The sequence below is a fragment of the Drosophila serrata genome, unplaced genomic scaffold (assembly GCF_035046125.1).
Source record: "Drosophila serrata isolate PLE 108 unplaced genomic scaffold, ASM3504612v1 contig_240, whole genome shotgun sequence".
NCBI lineage: Eukaryota > Metazoa > Arthropoda > Insecta > Diptera > Drosophilidae > Drosophila > Drosophila serrata.
In genome coordinates, this window is record NW_028257138.1 from 241,723 (window position 1) to 264,297 (window position 22,575).

The following is a 22,575-nucleotide window of genomic DNA, read 5'->3' on the forward strand; positions in this document are numbered from 1 at the left end:
GAGAATTCCACTTCCTACATGAGAATTCGACCCCGAAAATGAGAATTTGACCCCATGTATCTGTAAACGTGTAAAAGGTTCCCAGACCTGTAAGATGTAGAATGTTAACTAACAGCTGGATATCGATGTATCGATACATCGATACTTTGATGTCTACCGATTGCCAACCATAACTGTTCAGATTTTGTTGTTGCAAAACCAACGGAACAAAACGAACGCACGGCCGGATTATTTCGGGATTTCGAGTGTTTTTCGCGAATCGTGTAAAAAAAAACAACGCGTGTGCAATTGTAAATACAAATAAAAGGTGCGCAAAAAAGCCGAAATAAATAAAGGAAAACATCGGGCTGGTGGAGAAGCAGCAGCAGAGAAAAAGGCACAAAGCCGCCATAGCCGCATGTGTGCGAAAGAGCGAGATAGAGACGGAGCGAGAGCGAGTTGGGACAGAGTGGGAGAGCGTACAGTGTGCTTGTAGTGGTGGGCGGTTGTTATTTTATTTTTTTTCTTCGTTTCCTCCATTGGAAAATGTCAGAATTCTAGGAGAAAACCCAGAAATAAAGTAAATAACAGCCAAGTTTATTATATTCGAGTATTGGAATAAGCTAATTTCAACTTTCTTGCAAAAAGGAAAAAAAAAACACCCACACAAGTCAAAAAAAAAACTTCACACACGCACACACACACAAAGCCAATTTCGATTCTCTTTTTTCTTTTTCATGCGTTCTCTGCGTAAACGTTTTGTTTATTTCCCCCCGTCTCTCCTACAGTCTTTCTTTGATTTTAGCCGCGCGCGCATTCGATAAATTGTTGTTAATTTTACAGTGTGTAATGTTTAATTAATGCCCAGTCAGTGCCTCTCTTTTCCGCTATCTCCGCCGCTCGCTCTCTTGGAATTCAATTGATAAATCGGCAATAATCGCGAGTGTCTTTTATCAAATAGTGTGTCTGGCAAATAAATAATCGTAAATAATTGTTGTGTGTTTTCAAACAGCATTTTTCTAGTGTTTAAACCAGTTCTGAAGAGCTCGTTAAAAGAGAATATAAAACGAATAAAATAGCTTTATTGTGTTCTATCTTGTATATTCGAAATCAATAAATAAAACTGGAAAACCATTGACAACAGCAGCAGGAGCAGCAGCATCAGCGAGAAAAAGAGGAAAATGAAACCAAAGCAAAAGAATACAATGGAGCCACTATTTCCGGTCAACGGCAAATTCGTAATGCTCAGCGCCCTGCTAATCGGAATTCTGGTGGCCACCACCCAAGCCCAAGATCAGGTGAGTTTTCCAGAAAGCTATATTTATTTACCTCTGAGTTCGTCGGGAGAATTGATGTTTATTAAGTGTTTGAAGGGGTTTATAAATATAGTTATTGTTGTATACTTTGAGAGCTGAACTTGTAAACAATATCCCAAAGTTTTATTAAAATATAGGTATTACTTGCTAAAGATTTAGATAAAGATTGAAGATTTAGTAAATAAAGACTTATTATCTTTATTTTATAATCTAAAAGTTTTCTTTGTTGTCAAAAGTATTTACTTAATAATCTCCGAAAGTTTCAAATTATTCCCATTAATGTTTTTTTTTTTTAAATTGAGCAAAAGGCGAGGACACTTTCAAGTTGTTTTAAGAGCTCATAAAACTCATAGAAAATGTATACTATTTTATAGTGTCATTTTAAATTAATCTCTATATATTAGACTTTCATAATGAAATTGCATTTTTAGTATACATTAAAAGCTTTTGTGTGTATATTTGTTATTACCAAACAAGAATGACTCATTTTGGCATTAAACCTATCTCTTTTGTTTAATAAAAGTATGACTAATGTGTGATAAATAATAATAAAAGTATGAATTTTATTATGCTCAGTTTATAATAGCAAGTTTAGTTAAATGAAGAGCTATTAGTGGTCTGTATTTTACTTAACCTTTAAACTTACTTCATTCGTAATTTCAATTCAATTTAATTAGAATTGCAAATATGTAGCTTTCTTAGCATATAATGCTTTTACTAAAAATATGATTTTTCCTTGATTTCAAACGGTTTTAAAATTCGTATCTGGATATAACCATTTCACAGCCATCAATTGTTGTCCATGGATGAATTTCTCATTTGCGGAACCACTTCTCCTTGAAACTCCCCAATTAAATCGAGACAGATTCAATCGGTGAACCGAACTTCCTTCACCCAATTTTCAGTTCGATTCAGTTTTCCCACCTTGAGGGCCTTGTGCTGTGCCTTGGTTCGATTTCTTGTTCAGTTAAGTTGTTTTTGCGGTCTGTGGGTTGTCCATGTTGCTGTTGCACTTATTATGCAAAATTCGGCACCACAGAGGCAGAAACATACAGATGAGAGGTCTTAACTCAATCGATATATATGTATGTTCGCTACATGTGTAGGAAACAATGAATTCTCCAAGGCATTGCACTGGATGCAATTTGTGGCCTGGCGGATAATGAAGAGGAGGTCTTGATGTCTCGATGAGTCTGGTGGCTCCAGTCTGCTGCTGTCTGTTGTTCCCTCTCGGAGGCAAAGACATTAAAAACGTCTGCATTGCGAACGCATAAATATGGCAGCAAAATAAACGCACACACAACACTCTGAAATAGACAAGGCGGCCGGCTGCTGCTCAAATAAGGCTGACAATCTGAAATTGGTCATCGGGTCCAAGTTGGATCGATGTTGTCAGTACTTCAAACTCCATCCAAGTCCAAGTCGATCCCCATTAGCGATGAGAGATGAGTGTGTCGCCGAGAGAAACACAGATACAATTGTTAAGCCGAGAATGCACTTTAGAGTCAGTCGCATCAAATGAATCAATCTCCTACAAATGTTTCTCTTTGAAAAGCTTTAATTGCTAATCACGGGATTTTCAAATTAATTAAATTATTTGAGGTCGAAAATAACACGAAAAAGGAAGGGAACAGATATTTAAAAGTACTATCTAACCATTAAGTAATTAGTTTAGCAAGGTGCTTTTTTAAAGAACACTTTTCTATTATGTTAATCATTAGGCTTTTAAATAAATATATATCTTTGATTATTTCAGGACACCTGAACAGGTGATTAATGAACTGAGTGTTGAATGTATTCTTACTTCTAGGAAGAATAGGTTCATTTTCTCTGGAATGAATTTCTTTTATATAATTTTTTTTAACCACATTTTCACCAAACCCTGTTTTCTAAGCATTATATTTTTAATTATAGAAAAATTATTTCTAAACGCAGGAAAAGTGATTTTTTAAGTGCTTTGCTTTCTGAACGAAAAGTTTTAAATCTTACAAAATATATATATATATATATTTGAAAAGCTAATAACAAATTTCTACAAGTTTTTACAAAGTCTAAAAAAGTCTTCATGAATTCAAATTCACATCTCAAGATATTATCTCTGAGTAATAACTGCTTATTATTAATTAATGATTTTTGACGGGCAATTAAATATAAGCATAAGTTTAAATTATTTCTTTCATGTTTAGCTTGAGTTAATTGCAATTTTAGTTTAAATGTAATTCCAAGTTCAAGTATAATTTGGTGGTATTTAACCTCAAGGAGTTGCTTTTTCAAATACATTCCTAAGAGTTGCATTTTCTTTGTGGCTCATCACTGGTTGCGTGTCTGATTTTGGGCCTGGGTTCTGGGCCAGTTTTGTGACGCTGCGCGGCGGTAGTGGCTTCTTGGTCACGATGATCTTGGTAGTAGTAGCCAACAAAAGCATCCGGCTGTTGCCAATTTTGCAACTGTGTTTGCCTCTTTCACTGCTTGGATTCCCTGTTTTGTTTGTTTGCTTTCCTGCCTGCTGGTTTGTTGTTTGTCCGTTTGCCAGTTTTGTTTGTTTTTATTGGTGTGTGACTTATTGGCCCGAAAAATTTCTACACACACATACGCTAACAATACACAACAGATGACACACACCCATAAATAGTGCGATGGCCTTTTGCCTCTTCCGATTCCCTCCCCCCGATTCCTCAGTTCTCCTTCTGGCCATCCAATAATCCTGTTTTCACCATTCCGTCCATCTTGTGTGTCCTGTTTTTGGTGTTTGTCACTTGTTTTTGCCAAAATTGGTATTCGTGGTTATCCTCAACTCACAACCCTCGGCTCCTTCGCCAAAAACATTTTCAGAACGTGCGCAGAAAATTGATGAGTGGCTCAGAGACAGAGAAAGAGAGACAGAGAGAGAGAGAGAGAGAGAGAGAGAGATGCTGTCTGAAGAACGATATGAAGAGGAGACGGGAGCCAGTTTAATGTCCTGTGATTGTTGCAAGTGCCATCACAAACACATCCCTCCCCCTTCATCCTGAGCTCATTTACAAATTTTGGATTCATTAGCATTAATGCCAAGTCTAGGATACACCGAGAAAACTGAGATCTCCTTTGATAAAATGAACTTTTGGTTAAATATATTATTTGTATCATATTAAATCAACTTGTATATTTCTAACTTACTTAATAAAATTAAAGATAAAATGTAAAATAGTATTTAAATTTCATTTCTGTGTAGCAAAAATGGAGCTAGGAACTTGGCAAAAGGAGGAAATTTATATAGCATCATAGCGTCACACCTGCAAGAGGTGTCAAACCCTTCGATATATATGCCAACTTAAACCCTCCTTTGACTCTCTATCCGTACCTTTCCCTTCTCCCCCTTCCACTTGTACCGTGTTTGGCCTGCTGTTTGTGTTTATTTTCTTGGTTTTCTCGGAATATCGATACTCAATTGCCAGACGGCGGCAGACAGCGATAAGGTTCAGTTCAGTCGATGATATTGGGTTTTCCGTTCGATTCTATGGATCTGACTACCTAAACATTGCCACTTCCCTGAACTTGGTAATGGTAAAAGGCAATTGTATTCTGGCTACTGATGATGCCATGGAAATATGTGTTTATCGATGGATGACTTTTGAATTGATGAGTCCATCATTTAGTTATGTATTTTGAGATATATTTTCTAAAGTTTTCATTTAGTTTGATCATTTCATTTATAATATGTTATTGAAATTTTTAATGAATATTTTAATAGTTTAATTAATTTTTTAAATATTACAAAATGGAACTGTGTTAACCAGTGCTCCCTGTACTTGAAAGTCAATCCCATTGATGTAATGCAATATCCTATCCTGTCTATGCTATACATTTTATTCAAATTTCTATTTAGTTTTCCATGCACACATTTCAGGTTTCATCCTCTCCACTCATTCATTTCATTCAATCTCTGTTCATTACCTTGCCTACATGTTCATTATCTTCTCCTCTTTCCGCCTTTACCCCAACCTCGTTTCTCCATATTTCCTCCATATGCGGTTTACAATTTTTCTCTTTTTTACTTTTCAATTATTATTCACGTGTGGCTTGCCTTTGCCCATTTGTCTCTTTTCATTTACCTTGCAACAGCATTCATGTTGTTGTTGTTGTTGTAATGCACTTGCAATTGCTATCTCTGTCTCGCTTTCCCCTTATTTTCTACCCCCACCACTCTTTGTCTTTTCGTCTCGTCTCGCACCTTCTTTGTGTGTTAATTACACAGTGAGAAAAGATAAGATTAAATAAGGGAAATATTCAAGGGAAGACTACTGAATTTAATTTCTTTAAATTACTGTTCATGGTGTTAAAATTTTGTTGAGAGATTAAAACGTATTTTGTATAGATACAAATTTATATTAAATTACAATTGTAAAGATATAAAATCGTTTACATTTTCCTCAGTGTAGTCACTGAATTGACGACTGGCCGACGATGTCAAGATGTTATCATAGATTTTTTTGCCATTTCGCCTTTTTGCAAAATGTCACACAGACACACACGCACACGCGCCCATAGACAAGGATGCACATGCGACAGATTAATTGCGGTAATCTATGTAAGTTCAATTGAAAATCCCCGCAAATAATCTGCGTCATTTGCTAATTAAGCCAGTGCAAACAAGATCAAGAGCGTAAGAGACACGGAGAGTGAGCGAGAGACTGTGCGGAAGAGAGGCGCACGAAAACGAATCACGTTTTACACATGTAATTTTGCTCTAACATAAAAATATTCACCAATTATCGCATTTTTTGCCTCCACACCTTTAAAAAAATTAAATTCAATTGAAACAATAACTAATGGTTTACCGCAAATAAATCACAAGCAAAAACATTTGCTACAAAATTGAACGAAAGAGCGGGATGGAGAGCACTGAAGAGAGCTAGTAAATACGTGCGGGGCGCCAAAGAGAAGCGTATAAAGAGAGTGTGTTGTAAATTGTAAATGAAGCAAACGAAGCGAAGAAGAAGAAGCAGAGGCCAGCATAAAAAAAATGTTTGTGCGCTGGCGGCACTAAATGTAAATGTGTGTGTCTGTGTGTAGGCAGCAGACAACTCCGAAGAAGAGGAAGAAAAACAGAAACGTCCGGGCTCTGGAGTTCGAACTCCACTACTACACTGTGCAACAAAATTTGGTTGTTCTGGGTGTTATTATATTGTTCGATCGTTGTTATCAATGCATCTATGTATATATTTTTGAATAACTGTATCACCAGAATGTTATAGGATCATACTTAAGGGAGCTGTAATAATCAGAATTACTTAATCACAACTTCAATCCCTACTATCTCCTCAAGTTGAGCCCTTATATGTTGACCAGTGTTTTGCGGTGGGACTCCCGCGACCTCGTCTTGGGCTGTGAGTCTTTGGGCTGGGTCTTCGCTGTCTCTGTCTTCTCGGTCGCTGTCGCTGTCTCTGTCTACCCTCTCTTCTCTTTTGGCCCGTATGGTTTTGTGGAGATTTCAGTTTCTGCTGAGGCGGCATTTGTATGCAAGTGTGTGCGTTTGCCTGCTGAGGTAAACACACACGAACACTCATTAATAAATACATACATAGGCCGGCGACGCGACCCAAAGACAGACAAGCAACAGAGGGAGAGGGATAGAGTAAGGCAATGTCAATAAACATGCGTTGTTGCCGCATTTCATTGTTGCTGCTGCTGCTGATGCGCCGCTGTTGTTGTTGCTGTTGTGTTTCATATGTTCGACTTGGTCTTGTTTCATTTGCGGTTTACACGCGGACAAGTTGTGCGTGTGTGGCTGTCTCTTCTTCTTTATCCTCCCACTCTTTCCCCAACTCTTCCTTTTTTTTTGTATTTTTTTTATTTTGTGTCTCCTCTTCCGCTTGTAATGTGCGTGTGTGTTGTTTTATTGGATTTTACAATTTTGTTTTCATTTTTATTGGCCTTTTCGTGTGTGTCCCACTGTTGCTAATTTAGTGTCTTTCTCTCTCTTCTTGTGTTCTTTATATACTCTTTCTTCGTAATACCGTTGTAATGCAGTTTTAGTTAATAAAGGTAAAATATTTAAAATTTGTATGATACAATGAACAATGTTTACCATAGATTATAAATAAAATAAACGCCTAACTATTCTTCAGTCCCTGATAATAAAATTCTCAACTTCTTCTAGCCCAAGCCTAAAAAAATGAAGAATTAAGCTTTCAAACTTTAAAAATCTCTTTATTTGTTATGGAACAATTTTTAAAGAGTATTTCCCTTTTCAACCCCTGAATTTTGTTCTTTTACTGTTTATATTAATACATATGTACATATCTACATATATGAAAATATATATTTTTTAAGGGGGTCATGTGGAGCACTTTTCGTTTTGATAATTCGCAGTTGATTTGTTTACGCCGCTTTTGTTTATTTGAGGGCTCACACCCGCTGGATACGTAAATTGTTCAGTTTTTAATTGCAAAAATCAACATGGAAGACGTGCCAATCCTGATTTCAGTCTGAGCAGAACACCCCATCTCCCCTTTTGCACCGTTATCCTCCATCCTGAAATGCCCCCATTGCACCGCCCGCCCCTTTTGTCCAGTGGCTCCCCTATTTTTGTAGTTGTTGCCTTTTCATTTCATTGACGCAAATCGCGCGCAAAATATTCTGTTGATTTCTTTAGCTTCCTCTCTGGTTTTCATCTCTTTTCCGCTCTCCACCAGTTTCCTCCCCCCTCTATCCTTTTTGTTTTTGTATATGGCGCGTATTTCCTGTCTAGCTTTTTGGTTTTGCGTTTGTTTTTGCATTGGCTTTGCCGCCGTGACTTTGTTTGCCTTTGGCTTCTTTTTGGCTTTGCTTTTGGCCTGCGTGTTTTTGTTTGCACATCATTAACACGGAAAAATCAAGCCAGCCAGAAAAGTGTTTGGAAAAGAGTTAAAGCAGCAGCAGAGCGGTCCGCCCCCGCGAAAAAGTCACAATGACAATTGTGTGAGTCAAGCTCTCTCTCTCTCTCCACCTCCTCTGATTCTTCTTCTGTATCTCTTATCCTACTCTAACTCTCAATCGGTTTCTTTATCACCCTGTTCACCCACGCGCTTTGCATACTTTCATAATTATGCGTTTTTCGTTTCGCTTTTCCGTTTTTATTGTTGTAGTTCTTGTTTGTTGTTGTTGCTGTTTGTTTGATGTTGTCGATGAGTTTCCAATAAACTCTTACACATTCCTTCCTGCTGAATGCTGCTCATTTCCAGTTGCCTTTTGGAAAAAAAAATAGAAAACAACCCAGAAAACCTTTCACCTTCGGAATTTTCACCCTTCATTTTGAAATACTCTTTAGAAAGTGAGGCATAGTCTTTAGCTTGAACTAAATAAATAAAAAGCTAGGTAAACATTATAAAAGAAGGCTTTCTGTCACTTAATTAATACCCAGCTATAATTGTTAATTAATTAATTATATATTATTATAATTAATATTATAATAGTTTGGGGATTTAAAATAACCTCATTTTGCTTTCCTTAAAAAAAAATAACATTTAGTTTATGGAAAACAATCTTTCTAACGATAATTTTGTAAAATCTTCTCACTTCTATCTGAATATATTCCAAGACATAAAACTGTTCCTAACGGTTTTAAGTATACAAAACTCAAATTTTGCAAGTCTAAAATTATACAGAGTATTCAAATATTTAAATATATTTTCCTATTACGTTCTATGGTTTGTTTGTGGAACAATTTTACAGCGCTTTTGTGTTTTTTGGAACGCCCACGCGATGGCCACAAAACCAACGCAAATTCTTGCACACACAAATACACATTGTTGGGGTGTGGAAAATGCGCGGAAAATGCGGGGAAAAGAGGGCGTAACAAACCAGAATGCAGATTTGTTTATATACTCTTGGTCAGAGAAATATTTCATGAAATTTATTCATAATTTTCCATGCGAACTTTATACGCAATTATACACAATATAAAGCCTTAGTTTTAGCAGTAAAATTGTTTACTACATCGGCACTGGTATATTAATGGAAATTTTGAGATAATTAAAGGTTTGTTGAATATTTCAAGAATTTTGAGTATATTTTTGGCATTACATTTCTGTTTTACATCAAGGGGAAATTTAATGATTTGAGTGTGGGCTTCGTCATTTGTTTTTCGCTTGAAATGATAAGGAAATTTGTAATAATATTCTTTAAAGTCATAAATAATCAGGCGAACAAAGAAATAATCGCAATGAGATGAGAGCTCTCCACCGATAATCTTGGCACTAAGGTCATTTGGATTTGATTACGGGGAATATTTGCTTACTTCATGCCGAATTAAGACTAGAATTTACTATATATATATAATGTCTTAATTCATTTTAATGAGATCATTGCTATGTATTTAGTTTTAATATAATATATGTTTGCAGACTTTAAAAATGATTTAAATGGGCAAATAGAGTTTTTTAATTTAAAGATAATGTGTATACCATTGTAAGGTATATAAATTTTAATCAGAAACTTGTAAATCTGTGAAGGACTCATTTCCGAGGCTAAAAATCATATATATTCTTGATCACCATTAAAAGCTGAGCTGAAAAGTCAGGAAACTTTTTTATTTTTACATCGTTAAAAATGTAAAAAACAGACTTTTTTTTATTTTAAAATGAGTATCCTAAAAGCAACATACGCAAATTTTCCGAATTAATATTTTTACTTTTTTTGGTTTAGTTACGAAGTATTTTAAACTTTAATTTCTTAAATAAAATTGTCAAATAAAAATCTCGATAAATATTGATTTAAGAATATAAATATTTAAAGCTTAATTATGAATGATTTCTACTAATGTGTAATATAAACTTCGGCTTCCCGAAGTTAGTTTTCTTCTTAAATATGTCTTTTTATGAAAGATAATAGGTTTTCATAAATTTTCCTTTTAAAGCTTTTCTGTTATCCCATTTTCTTAACGCTTTGCTTCAATTTAACCCCCTTCTTCGAGGATTCCTGTCGGGCAGAGTTTCCCCCGCAAAATGCTCTCCATGTCCGGTTCGAAGGACCTGCTCTCACACATTGCTACGCCAAAAACTCATTACACACCGAAAGGGAAGGATGATGTTGCTCCTGCAGCTGAAGTTGCCGCAACAGATTGCAGTTGCCCCCGAAAAGTTTGTGAAACCCCCGGAACTTGCAACTGGCAACTTGTTACTACTTGTCCTCCGTCCGTCCTCCTTCAAAATCCTCTGACAGCTGCAGTTGCACAGTTTGCCTCCCGCCTGGCAGAGCCTGGTGCACTTTGATTTTTGGCTTTTTGGGTTTATTGACACGACTCAAGTTTCAAGTGTTCCAGAAGATGCTTGGGACCCCAACAATACCAGCAGCTGATAGCGGCCAAATGTTTCGCATTTTAGGTCATTGTGCAATAACAAAAGAATCACCGAAGATATGTTCCTATCTAATATAAGGCAATTTCCAGGCAATAAATGTTGACAATTAATTAAGACACATATTAATGCTGCAGAGATTGTATGCGGTTTAAAAATAATTTAATCAAAAACACAGAGAGGTTCCCAATGAATTAATTGCAAGAAAATAAAAGCGCACACATATAATATTTTTCTGATTATTGTTATTGTTTTCATGTGATTTGTTTTTCAATGTTTCAAGTCCCATGGTTTTATGATAATAAATAATTTGTAGAGAATTCTAATTAAATTAGCCGCTTCACATTAATAAAGTAATAAACAATAAATCATTGTGAGAAATTATATAAATTTTAATTGAATGCTTTGTGTTTCATCAATGTATTGTTTTTCGCTAAACCAATTAAAGGTACTTAAAAATCTAAAAAACCTCAATGCAAACTTAATTATGCATGAGTTTCCCTTTTGTTTATATTTGTATATATTATTTCAAGTTTTTTAACCATTTTAAATACATTTCTTCTCTTTTATTGTAAATATTTGCACCTGCCTTGCCTACAATAATTATATAATATGGAATAAAATATATGCTTCCAGTCCCCCTAAAAGTAGCGAAATATTTTTTTTCCTAAATATTTTCTATTATGTCACGGTTTTTGCGGTTGTTGTTAGGCATTAAAATTTCAGTAAATCCGTTGAAAAGCTATATATGCATAATTCATGACTTTGACTTTTGGCCAGTGGGTAGTTTTGTTGGCCATTTTTGCCCTCGACATTGACGCGCGCTAATTGTTATCAGCAGCAACGAGTGAGCATTAAATTATGCTTATTTGTCATATTTAAAGTTGAATATAATCGAATTTGTTGGGCCGGCAACGGCTTTCTTCCGTTTGTATTCTGTCTTTTCTTTCGTTTTAATTTTCATCATCAGCAGCACGTATAAATCGTATATCGTATGTCGCTATAAACATATAATATATATAGTATAAATATATGGGTGTTGCCGGTTAGTGTCTCATATTTCCGATGTGGCTGACTTAGAAGACTCAATCGGTTCTCTGGCCTGTTTGCACAACTCAGTTTCAGTTGGTGATAGATCAGAATGCACAATATATAGGGGAATGACTAAGCCAAGCTCAGCAAATCAATTGCAGATTAACAGAAATCGCTTCTTGGAACTCGGAAGTGCTTATATGATTTTTGCTGTCATTGCAATATATACTGATAGTTGCAAAAATTTCATAAAAATTGAAATTGTGATGAAAGTTGATTCAAAATAAAGCCATAAAGTTGTAGTTTCAGCATTTATATTTTAATAAAATTAAAAAAATTGGAAATTGATAAGAACAAATTATAATTCTACTGAAATGCATAAAAACAATGATGCTGATAATGAAATTCCAAGAAACTTCAGGCTAAAAATAAAAAGCATTTTTCATTCGGTTTTTAACCCGCGTATATAGTATTATTATGGAAATCGCTCTTATAAAATTTGTTATTGTTTTTTTTTTATGCATTTCTTTAATGATTAAAAATGTGAATAAAATACGAAATGTACTTGGCAATCAAGAGTTCAAATACTAAGCTTTTATTTAATTTTGTTATTTTTATTTTATATAAATTTGTAATTCCTTATTAGTTGAAATCTTTATTGAGCTTGACCTTTGCGAACCTAGAATTTCATATGGCAACTGACATTGACTTTTGTCTATGAACTTTTAGTGCGCACAACACTTTATTTATTTTTTTATTAGATTTTTCTTTTCATACATATGTATATCCCGCTGACGCCGTGCTGCTTTAAGCGAATTTACATTTTCATTTACGCCTGAAATGAGAGCAAGATTTCGAAGCTATTTTTCGTAATTTTCTTTTTTTTTTTTTCTTTTTTTTTGCATAGCATTGCCTCGCTTTAACTTTTTTTCGAAGGCGACTGGGACAAAAGGAGTTTTGGGTGGCGGTAAAGGGCATTGAGTGGGTGGCTCCTGAGGTGGGAGTCCCCGGCGTTTGGTATTTGGCTTTGCCACACGATGAGCTGCGTGGATCGCGCTTGGCTCCTTTTTCTCCTTATACCGTATATTCCCTACATCACTCCCCTCTTGCTGTACACAGAGCGAAAAGTAATATTTCCGAGTTTTATAAATTTTATTTTTTTTAGTTGGGAGTTTGTAACGATGTGAAGGAATCATTTTCGATCCCATAAATCATATATATTCTTGATCAGCATCAACAGGCGAATCGTTCTAGACATGTAGGAAAAGTAATACATTTTTGCCAATTTTTATTTAAATTTTATAAGGGGTTTAAATCTTTAAAATTAAAATTTTAATATTTTTTAATAATTTTTTGTTGTTGTTAATTTTGAATTGATTATGCAGATTTATTAACCAAATAAATGCTAACATATGAAAGCTTTTCGAATTAAAATAAATAATTTTAAAGAATTAAGCATAGTTATGATAAATTTTCAATTCGATCGTATAATTATAAAATATATCAAATATTAAAATAGTTCAAATTCCTTTAAATTTTGTTTAAAGATTTATAAAAAATCCTTGCTGAAAACTGAATGAATCTAAGCTTAAAAACTCTGTGTTTTTTAGATTTGTATAAAAAACATTTATATAAATTTGTATTCAAAAGAAACCCCCATTGTTGTGGATTTGTATTAAATATAAATATTTTCGGTGCAGTGCTTTTTTTCGGAAAGCCAGCGGCGTTTTTTGCCCCTCAACTCCCCCTCTACACCCCTCCTGCTGTTTCATATGCAAATACTCGTAATATTTTTCAAATGTTGTTTGCTTTTGCCCTGGCTCACACAATTTTCCTCATTCTTTTTCCTTTATGTTTTTTTTTTCTGCTCCTTTTTTCCCGAGCTGAGCCGAGTGCGCGCTGCTGGGGCTGCCTTTTCACATTTTTCAATTTTCCACGTTCGCTTTGTTGTCGCTGCTGATAGTCGGTCGGTCGGTGTACTATATAGTCGGTCTGTGTGTATATATCCCCTTGTATAGCGTGTATTTGCAGTGTTGCTTACATTTTCATTACTTGGTTTTTTTATCCTACTGTTGTTAGTATTTTTTTTTGCTGCTGCTGCTGAAGAGCCGGGAAAGCAGCAGCAATTCTCACTTGGCAGCAGCTGTGCGGCAGGCCAAACCAAAAGGAAGTTGTCCATCGCTGGCCAAGAGAGGAGCAAAATGTTTGCATTTCAAATTACCCATGGGCCAATGACTGTTGACTGATTTTTCTTTTTCCTTTTTTTTTGGTCTCCCAGCTGGTCTTTGTTGCTGCCTTGGCTTCCGTTGGGGCTGCAAAAAAGAATAAAAAATAATAAAAAAAGAATTACCGGAGAACCATCAGCAGTTTGACGTACTTGAACTTAAATTGATTTGAGATTTCTCAAAATTAATCAACTAACTCAACCAGGAGAAAAGTGCTGGCACACACATGTTGCTTTTCCATGAGATAAATCACTCGTTGGGAGTCTCTGTTTCTATCTCTGATTCCGAATACCTTTTGCTAATGAGGGTATATGTGCTTTACAGGACACTTTGTGATAGTTTTATTTGTATGTAATCGTAATCCCTTAATTAGCAAATTTGGAAGACTGACTTAGAAAAATTTGCATAATTCTTTAAATGATTTCATTATATTTATATATTTAAATTACTGCTGATGAGGTTTTTAGTCTGGCTGCAAATAATATATAAATTATTAAAAACCCATCTTGAATTCATGTAAGTTTGTCGATAACTTATCGATAAAGATGTTTCAAACTTGAATTCAATTCGATTTTAGATATTTTATCGATAAGGAGAAGTTCCAAGAAGTTTTTAGGTTTAAATTAAATTCTACTTTCGACTCCTTATAGATAAAACAGTTACTGTTAGAATAATTGTAATCAATAAACAAGTTAAAAAAGTTCCAAGCTTGAATTCTTAAAAGTGATTTGATAACCTATCAATAAATATGATTTAGGAAGTTACAAGCTTTAATACTTGTAAATTATTTGATAAGTCATAAAGTTAGATATCAAGAGACTAATATTTTTCAACCTTTGACTATTTAATATAATTTTCCTCATCTCTCATATATGTATATTAAGATTTAATATAATTTCCCACAAAGTGCAAAGCCTCTGAAAATGTTATTTTGCCGAGTAGTTTCACCAAAAAGGATTTTGTACGGATTGGTTTCTGAGGGTATATTTATTTCTCGTGTGTTTTGCTATGTTTTTGTTTGTATTTTTTTTTTGGTCAAGTCTGCAGTAATTTATGTAAATTTTTCATCAGCCTGCCGGCTAGGGGCTCTCCCTTTCCTCCCCCTGGTTTTCCCATAGTTTTATCTCGCTCTTTTGGGTTCACGGAAGTCGTCCCCACCAGAGCCGCAAAGTATGCAAACATAAACCAAAAGTATACAAGTATGTGTGGGTGTGGATGTGCGGGGGTGTGTGTGTGGGGTAGAGGGAGTTAGAAGGTATTTGTGTTGGGAGTAAGAGAGCGAGAGAGAGAGATGGATTTACTCACATTTGTTATGCACTTTGAATGGAAGGAACATTCCATGTTGTTTTTTGTATTTCTTTTTTTTCCTGTGCCTGCATAAATTTAAATTCGTAATTAGTTTCGGGGGAGTAAATGGGATTTAAGGTTTTTCTTCGTTGATGTTATTTTTTTCCGGCTAAACATGTAATAAATCTGCATTTTGTACAGCTTATATATACCCGAGAGTGATCCAAATCGGACGGAATGAGCTACAAAAACAATGAACTTGGTTGGGGGGGAAGAAGGAGAATTGAAGATGCTGTATAGTATTTATATATGTATATACCTGCAATCAATCAATCTACCCAAGTGGCCCAGATATCCAAATTTAGTGGCTGAAATAACAATTGAAAGGCTGATTGGAAATCGGGATTTGCTTTATATTCACTTAACTAAGAGTATGGGGAAAGATTAAATTAAAAAAAAAAAAACAAAACATTGAATGTTTGCCTAACCATTTGGATTTTACTTTGTTGTCCATTAAGGGTAAGGTGATTTATGGGGAGTAAGATTGTATTATTGTTGAGTTAAAAATTAAACTTAGGTAGGACTTCTTATTTAAATAAGTTTCTAGACATTAAGCGTAAGTTCTTAACTTAAAACTTTTCTTTATATACTCTTTCTTAACTTACTAGTATTAGTATCTCAGCTTCATGCTATCTTATTTACCTGATTTTTAGTATCTAGTAACTCTATAAGACACAACACACATCAAATTGATTCCTGATAAGTTCGTTTTCATAATATTTAATGTATACTTCCCAGAACCCATCGAAACATGAGTCACATCTGTTTTCCCCCCGTATAACAAAAGCCTTTATGGTACTTTAATTAAGTGCTTATTAAACATTCCATTTGAAGTAATGTGTCGATTGCAATTATTCGAATTGTATGGGTGAGGCAATCGGATTTTCGATTCCAAAGCATTAGGGATATATAGAAAGCAAATAGCAAGAGCAACAAAAGTGAGACACACAGAGACATTATCGGAGGGGATAAATTACATTTTTCTAGACTAAGTAAACTGCGAATTTCGATAAGCCCCGAACGATTTGGGTGCGGGATTCCATTCGGTTGTCTTTCCTGCCCTGGCATTCAGCTGGCTTCTTTTCTCCCCGAGGTTCGATTTCATTTCGGGAAGGGTTTAATGACCAGAGAGACCGCGTTTCATTCTCGTTCTCGAAGCACCCAAAACACCTCCCCCATTGGTGTTCGTTGTGATGTGTTTGTGCATTTTTAATCATGTACTTGCCTACTTAGGTTTATTTGCCAACGGCAATAACCCACCGGCATACGGCGACAATGTTGTGTGGGCCAGCAAAAGCAGTCCCCAATTGGGAAATGGAGCCATGTGCCACGTACTCGACTGGCTAATTCCTTATGTGCACGAACATTCATTCATTCATTCAGTCGTCTTTTCTGGGTTTTTCTTATTTTTATTTTTATATCTCATTTTAATTCCATGGCGATTGGCATGCACAGTAACGCACAGGAAGTACAGTAAAGGCACATTAGAATGACTCAAAATGGATGGTATATATTTTCGGCATTTCAATGTCAATTGTTTGATAGACCATAAATCGATTGGGTCTTCTTTCTCGGGTACTCGTTTCAATTAAATGCAATTCATATGGGCGTGCTGAATGTTAAGGGAATGAGGTGACTGCAGTTCAATAACTGAATAACATTTTTCCATATTCATTCGCCAGGCACATGTCGTGTGACAGTGCAGGAAGGGTATATAAGACTAGTGAAATAACAGTTTAAAAGAAATATGTAATATGAATATTTATTTATTTACCAAAAAATAGTGATAAAATCTATTTTTAGTAAAATTAGGCTACATTTTTTTTAATTATACGGTCACACTTTCAATCTAAAAATTGTGAAAATATTCCATATAAATTCTTTGGAATATCTTTAGAACATAATGATCAAATAAAGTTTATTACTTACTTTCAATATGGGTTTATTACTTAGCAGAATATGAAATTTTAAACATTTTTTTCTGTTAAAAGTAAGGACACACTGTTTTTTTTATATTAAGTATTTTAAGATCAAATTCCAATTCTTTAAATTGGGCAACCAATAATTCATCTCCAACATAGATTGATAAAATATGTTCCAACTTATAGTTATGAAACTTGACGTACATATCCCGCTCCAAATATCCATACAAAATGTTTGCATGTCCTGCATGTTGTCCTCATTCATCTGTTCCGCTCTCACCCTCTGTACTCTGTAGGTTTTTCTTTATTTTTCCCTTTTTTGTTTGTTCGTTTGAATGAATGTATTTCACTTTTAGCACGTTTTGTGCCATTTTTCCCGTTTGGCCGAGTTACATATTTACTTTGAGCTTGTCCATAGCGGGAATTCCAATTTTCTAAAATGTCACTGCATAGTTTCAGGCTCTCTTCGCGTGGGTTGTTTATATATATGACCATACATATGTATATACTATATATTTGAATAGATGTTTTGGAACATGTGTCACACATCCTCGTTGTCCGAATGGTAAACATTCATTTGTCGCAATATCAAACCCCAGTTTTGTTTAATAAACTGATCGAAAGAATAAGTTATACGAATAGTTTCCCTTAAAGTTTTGCTGCAACGCATTTCCACTTTGTCCTCAAAGTCGCAAGTTTCCCTTTGAATGGAAACTTCAAAGGCATTTTTCCTGCCTTTTGAGGTGCAGTTTGCTGTGAAGGAAAAGCGTTAAGCTGAGCTCTCCCTCAGTAGGATCAAATTATGCCAGGGAAATGAAAATGAGTGCGAAAAGATGGAGGGACAAGATGGACTGACTGATTGGGTGACGGGGGGGTGTGGCGGATAGATTGAGGGACTGCCTGCCCACATGCCAGAAGTCGGTTACCAACTAAAAGGAGGAAACGGAAAAGGATAAATGGCGGTAAGGGGCGGGGAGATAGTTAATTCCGTTGCTTATCAGCTGAGAGCCTTGTTGGACCAACTTTGCATTGAGCGAGTGTCGCTGGCAGCAGTTGAAGTGGGAGAAAATGGAATATTCAAAAGAGTACACACTGTAAATACCCTGGAAAATAAAAAATTTATTGTTAACATTTTTTAAATGAGTTTTATTCCCATTTCTTTAACTTTTGGTGTCATTGAATCGTTGAGGACTTTGTTAATAACCTTAAAAACTCCTTACACACTTCAAGTAGAATTCATTATTATAATTTTTAAAGATTTAAAAAACATAATTAATTTATATCACGCAAATCTTAAATTTATGTTTTTAAATACCTCAAATGTTCCTTATAGCTAGGACTACCCCAGGTCCTTGTCTAGGACATTGGGATGATTGCAATCCCACAAAAGATTCGCGTGCACTCACACATACATGCACATGCCCTATCCTCCCTTTATCCTTGCAATCCTTGGCCCTCGTTATCCGCCTGCATGTGGACGTTGATGATGGCCCATGTCTGCTCCTGGCCTGATCTGCCTTGGTCTGGTGTTTTCTGGTGTGGCTTGGTCTTTCTGGTCGGTCTCGTCGCACTGCCTCTGACATCATTGTCTTGCTATGCGGAGTGGCGCTCGGGCTCATTTGGAGCGCTTCGCTCCTCTTCACCCTCCTCTCCACTCCACTCCACTCTGCTCCGGCGGCAGACTGCTGTTGAATGCACCCATCTCCATCGTCATCTCCGACTCCGACAGATCCCCCTGTAGTACCAAAGCCAAGAATTTTCCGTCTTCCCTCTTTGATGAGAGTACATGGAAAGAAATTGGAGTACTTATACTTTAGTATTATGGCTTCATTCATATTTGAGTTATAATTTTAGTGGTTTGTATCTTTAATTTTTATATATCAAGAATATATTAAAGATATTGTTATACCATCAATTTATGTACATTATGTTATTGATTAGGGATAAAAAATACTTTTTTTTTTGTGGTTTTACGTACTAACAGTGTATGAGTTTTCCATATTCCATAGAAGACAAGATATCGATATCGATATCGATATCGTATTTCTTATTGAAATTTTTCTATCGGTACTGTTAAGACATCTTTGTTATCGTTTTGACTGCGTTATACGATAAGTTAAATTAATGATATTGCATACAGGTAGGAATTTTCTTCCTCTGCACGTGTATGCCATGTGCTTTCCCCACTGAACGTTCTCATTTCTACAGTTTTTCTCCTGGTTCTTTCCCTACCCTTTTTTTCTGCTTTCACTGGGCAAATTTCTTTTTTTCTGTATTTTTTGTTGCGACAGCTTTTGTGCTTGCGTTTAATTGAAGATTTTTTGACAGCAAACGTCGTTGGCATAGAAAGTCATGAGAACGGTAGGGCCACAAAAAGCGAAAGAGGAGGAGCCGCCGTCGCCGCCAGGATCGAGGGGCACGGGATGCTGCAAGCCAGAAGAGAGAGATGTAGGACGAAGAGTTCGTAGAACTTTTGCACACAAATGGCAGCGATAACAGCAAAAGCAGCACCAGCACCGGCTGACTGACTGCGGGAAAACTGGCTGGGAGCAACCCAGCTCCCAGGAATCTGCCTTATGACGACCCATTTCACTATCGACAGTCGAGGCTTTGTTTTAACTTTATTACGTTGCTCCTGGGTTTGATGCTTCCAGAGGAGCAGTGGAAAAGCAGTGTCCCCTGTAAATGGGAAAAACCAAAACTTTAAGAGCTACCATAAAGGGGAGTGTATGCATGTGATTGGCCTGCAAGTTTTCTGGATGGTAATGGAAAAAGTTTCGAATATTAAATATGCAATTTGATTGAAGGTTACATGATGTGGGTGAGCCCTTCTATATTTTCATTACAAATAATTAAGTTTGGTTGAAAAAAGTAATTAGCTTGAAATTCATACATCGATAATAACATGTATAAATTTCTTTGTAAAATTTATTTAATGTTGGATAAATAAAATCTTTACAAGTACTGACTTAATATAAATTAATTTCTAACATTAAAATGTTCGACATTTTCGAGGTTTAGTTATAATTCGATAAGTATGCAATAAACTATCGATCTTCTATAAATAAAGCCAATGCTGCATGTGATTATAAATTATCAGAAATCCTTTATAAATGTAGTTCAAATAAAAGTGTATTTCTGTCGATCAAATTTATGAAACTTTCGATTATTTTGCCATTATTACTTATTTAAATGTATCGAAAGTGTGCCCGGCTTCATATAAAAAGCATTTATGACTGAATAAATGAACAAAGTTCTCATTAACCTTAAATTTTCAATTTAAATGCTTTCTTTGAAAACCAATTTTAGAATAATAATACTTTTCCATTCATTCTTGAGTTTGCATTCAAAGAATATTCAATTGCAAGTCAAATTACTTGTTAATGCTGTCTCACATCGAGTTTCCTTTGCCATTTGTCTTTTGGCTTTGGGGATTCCGATTGCACATTTCAATTTTCAGGGGCTTGGGAAAAGCGCGAGGAAAAGCCAAGGGAACAGAGGGAGGAGAGAGGAGTAAAAAGGACAAGAATCCATTTACAATTCGGCACGTGCAGGTGAGGCAGAGGATAAGGAAGGACAACAAAAGGAAAAGAGAGTGAGATATCAAGTGCAAATGGCGACATACTTAGTCCTTTGGTTGGTTTTTCCCAAACACAGCAACATTTTCCTTCAATAATGTGTGTGTACTCTCTGCTAAATGCATTTTCCAATGCAATTTATTATTTTATTTAATATTGTTGGCTGGCGATTTGCATTTGGAAATCACATTTGCTACCAATTTATTGCATATTCATGGTCATTCGATAGGCGGCAACAACACGGAACACTGTTCATGAATATTGATAAAGCAAATTGCTTTTGTTTATGTTTGCATTTTCCCAGAATTAAAAAAAAAAGAAAATGCAAAGTTTGAATAATAATACCAGTCAATAATATGCAAAGAAAATAAATAAAAGTTTAGCTAAATTCTTGCTTAAATATTAAACGAGCTTATGCATTCGTTTTTAATTACTGCGCTGACACGGTTGGAAATAAAAAAGAAAAAAAAAAAGAAAAAAAAAATGGATAATGGATAAGGTGTGACCTCACAGGAGGGGGGCGAAATGTGAGCTTTGCATGTCGTATCGAGGCTTTTCCAAGGGTTTTTCCGAGGGTTTTACCCCGGCCAATCGATTGTCAAACAGCTGGCTCGCATTTAACTTTTGTTATTTTTCCAATGATTCAATTACGGTTTCTTTTGCTGTGCCCTTTTCCATGCAAAAACCAGTGGAAAATCCCACAAATAAACAAAAAGCAGTGCCAGCAGTAGCTGGAAAATTGCAAGGTGAAAATGGGAAAATCAATGTTATTCGGGAGCGGGGTAAACGGAGTATTAAATTGCAGAATAATAAAACAAAATACAAATCGCAAAATTGACCCAGTTCCACTTTGGCGGCTCTCCTGTTCAATGTTTGAATTGAATTGTTTGAATTCGTTTTTGATTAGTTGGAAATTTTGTGCCAGTTTCAAATTCTCCCAGCCATTTTTCCCCCATCTTCCCATTTTCCATTTGAAGTTTTTGTAAACCAAGTGGGAAAACATTTGTATTTGTATTTTGAATTTGATTTTTCTTTTTATCCTCTCAGCTGAACTCTTTGAAGATGTTTGTTCTAGTTTTAAGCATTGTTTTCATTGCGGAATTGGGTAATTTTCCAATTTTTGTGTGATTCAATAAGAACGTATGTGTTGCTTCTGGTTATTGATTGATCTTTGTTGGAGACACACACAGGTTATAGGTTTGTGTAGAAAACTTTATGCACAGTTTTTGTGCGCTGCGATTTATTTAATTTTGTTCAATATTTACCATAGTTTTTGTGGGCATTTCACTAAACAAATGAATGGACAAAATCAATGCAAATATGTTCTCTCCAATCGATGCTTTTAGTTGCTTTTATTGCAGTGTTAATACCGTTTGGGGTATTGCATTTTATGCCACATTTGGCTGCAGCTGCATATGTTGCATACTTTTCAGCACACAAAAAATATCTGATAAAAGTGAACATAAATATTTGCGGGATTTTAACGTATTTTGAATTTGATTTCTGGTCTCTCTATATAGCACAAAAACAACCTGGTTTATTTGATTAAAAACCTTGTATTTGCATTTCTTGTTTCGCATTTAATACGCATTTTAATTGCACGCCCAATTAATTTGCCGATAATTTACAGCAGCTGCTGCTTTCACTGGGAATTTATTTGCTCTTTGTCCGATTTCCCAGTGTTTATGTTCATTTCATTTAAATCATGGCGTGAAATATGATGTTGTGAGCACTTATTTTTTGTATGTAAACAAATTTAAACATTTTAATTGTCTCGCTGAAGCTTAGGGAAGCGGCAACAAGTTTGACGGAGCAGAAAAAATAATACAAAAAAGAAGGAAATACTTTACCAGACACCAAAG

General features: G+C 35.4%; 1 protein-coding gene across 9 annotated transcripts in view; it reads left to right on the top strand.

Moving 5' to 3' along the window:
• The first annotated feature begins 140 nt into the window (after positions 1 to 140).
• The window catches only part of Sdc (Syndecan), a 112,174-nt gene continuing 89,739 nt past the window's right edge, over positions 141 to 22,575 (top strand). For 5 of the 9 annotated variants that reach the window (XM_020959610.2, XM_086831587.1, XM_086831588.1 and 2 more), the window contains exons 1-2: positions 141 to 307; positions 992 to 1,277. In XM_020959610.2, the coding sequence (XP_020815269.2) occupies positions 1,161 to 1,277 (117 nt within the window). In that variant the 5' untranslated portion in view covers positions 141 to 307; positions 992 to 1,160. Of the gene's footprint in view, positions 308 to 940; positions 1,278 to 22,575 lie in introns of all 9 variants that reach the window. The other 4 variants (XM_086831589.1, XM_086831590.1, XM_086831594.1 and 1 more) reach the window with 3 other exon arrangements.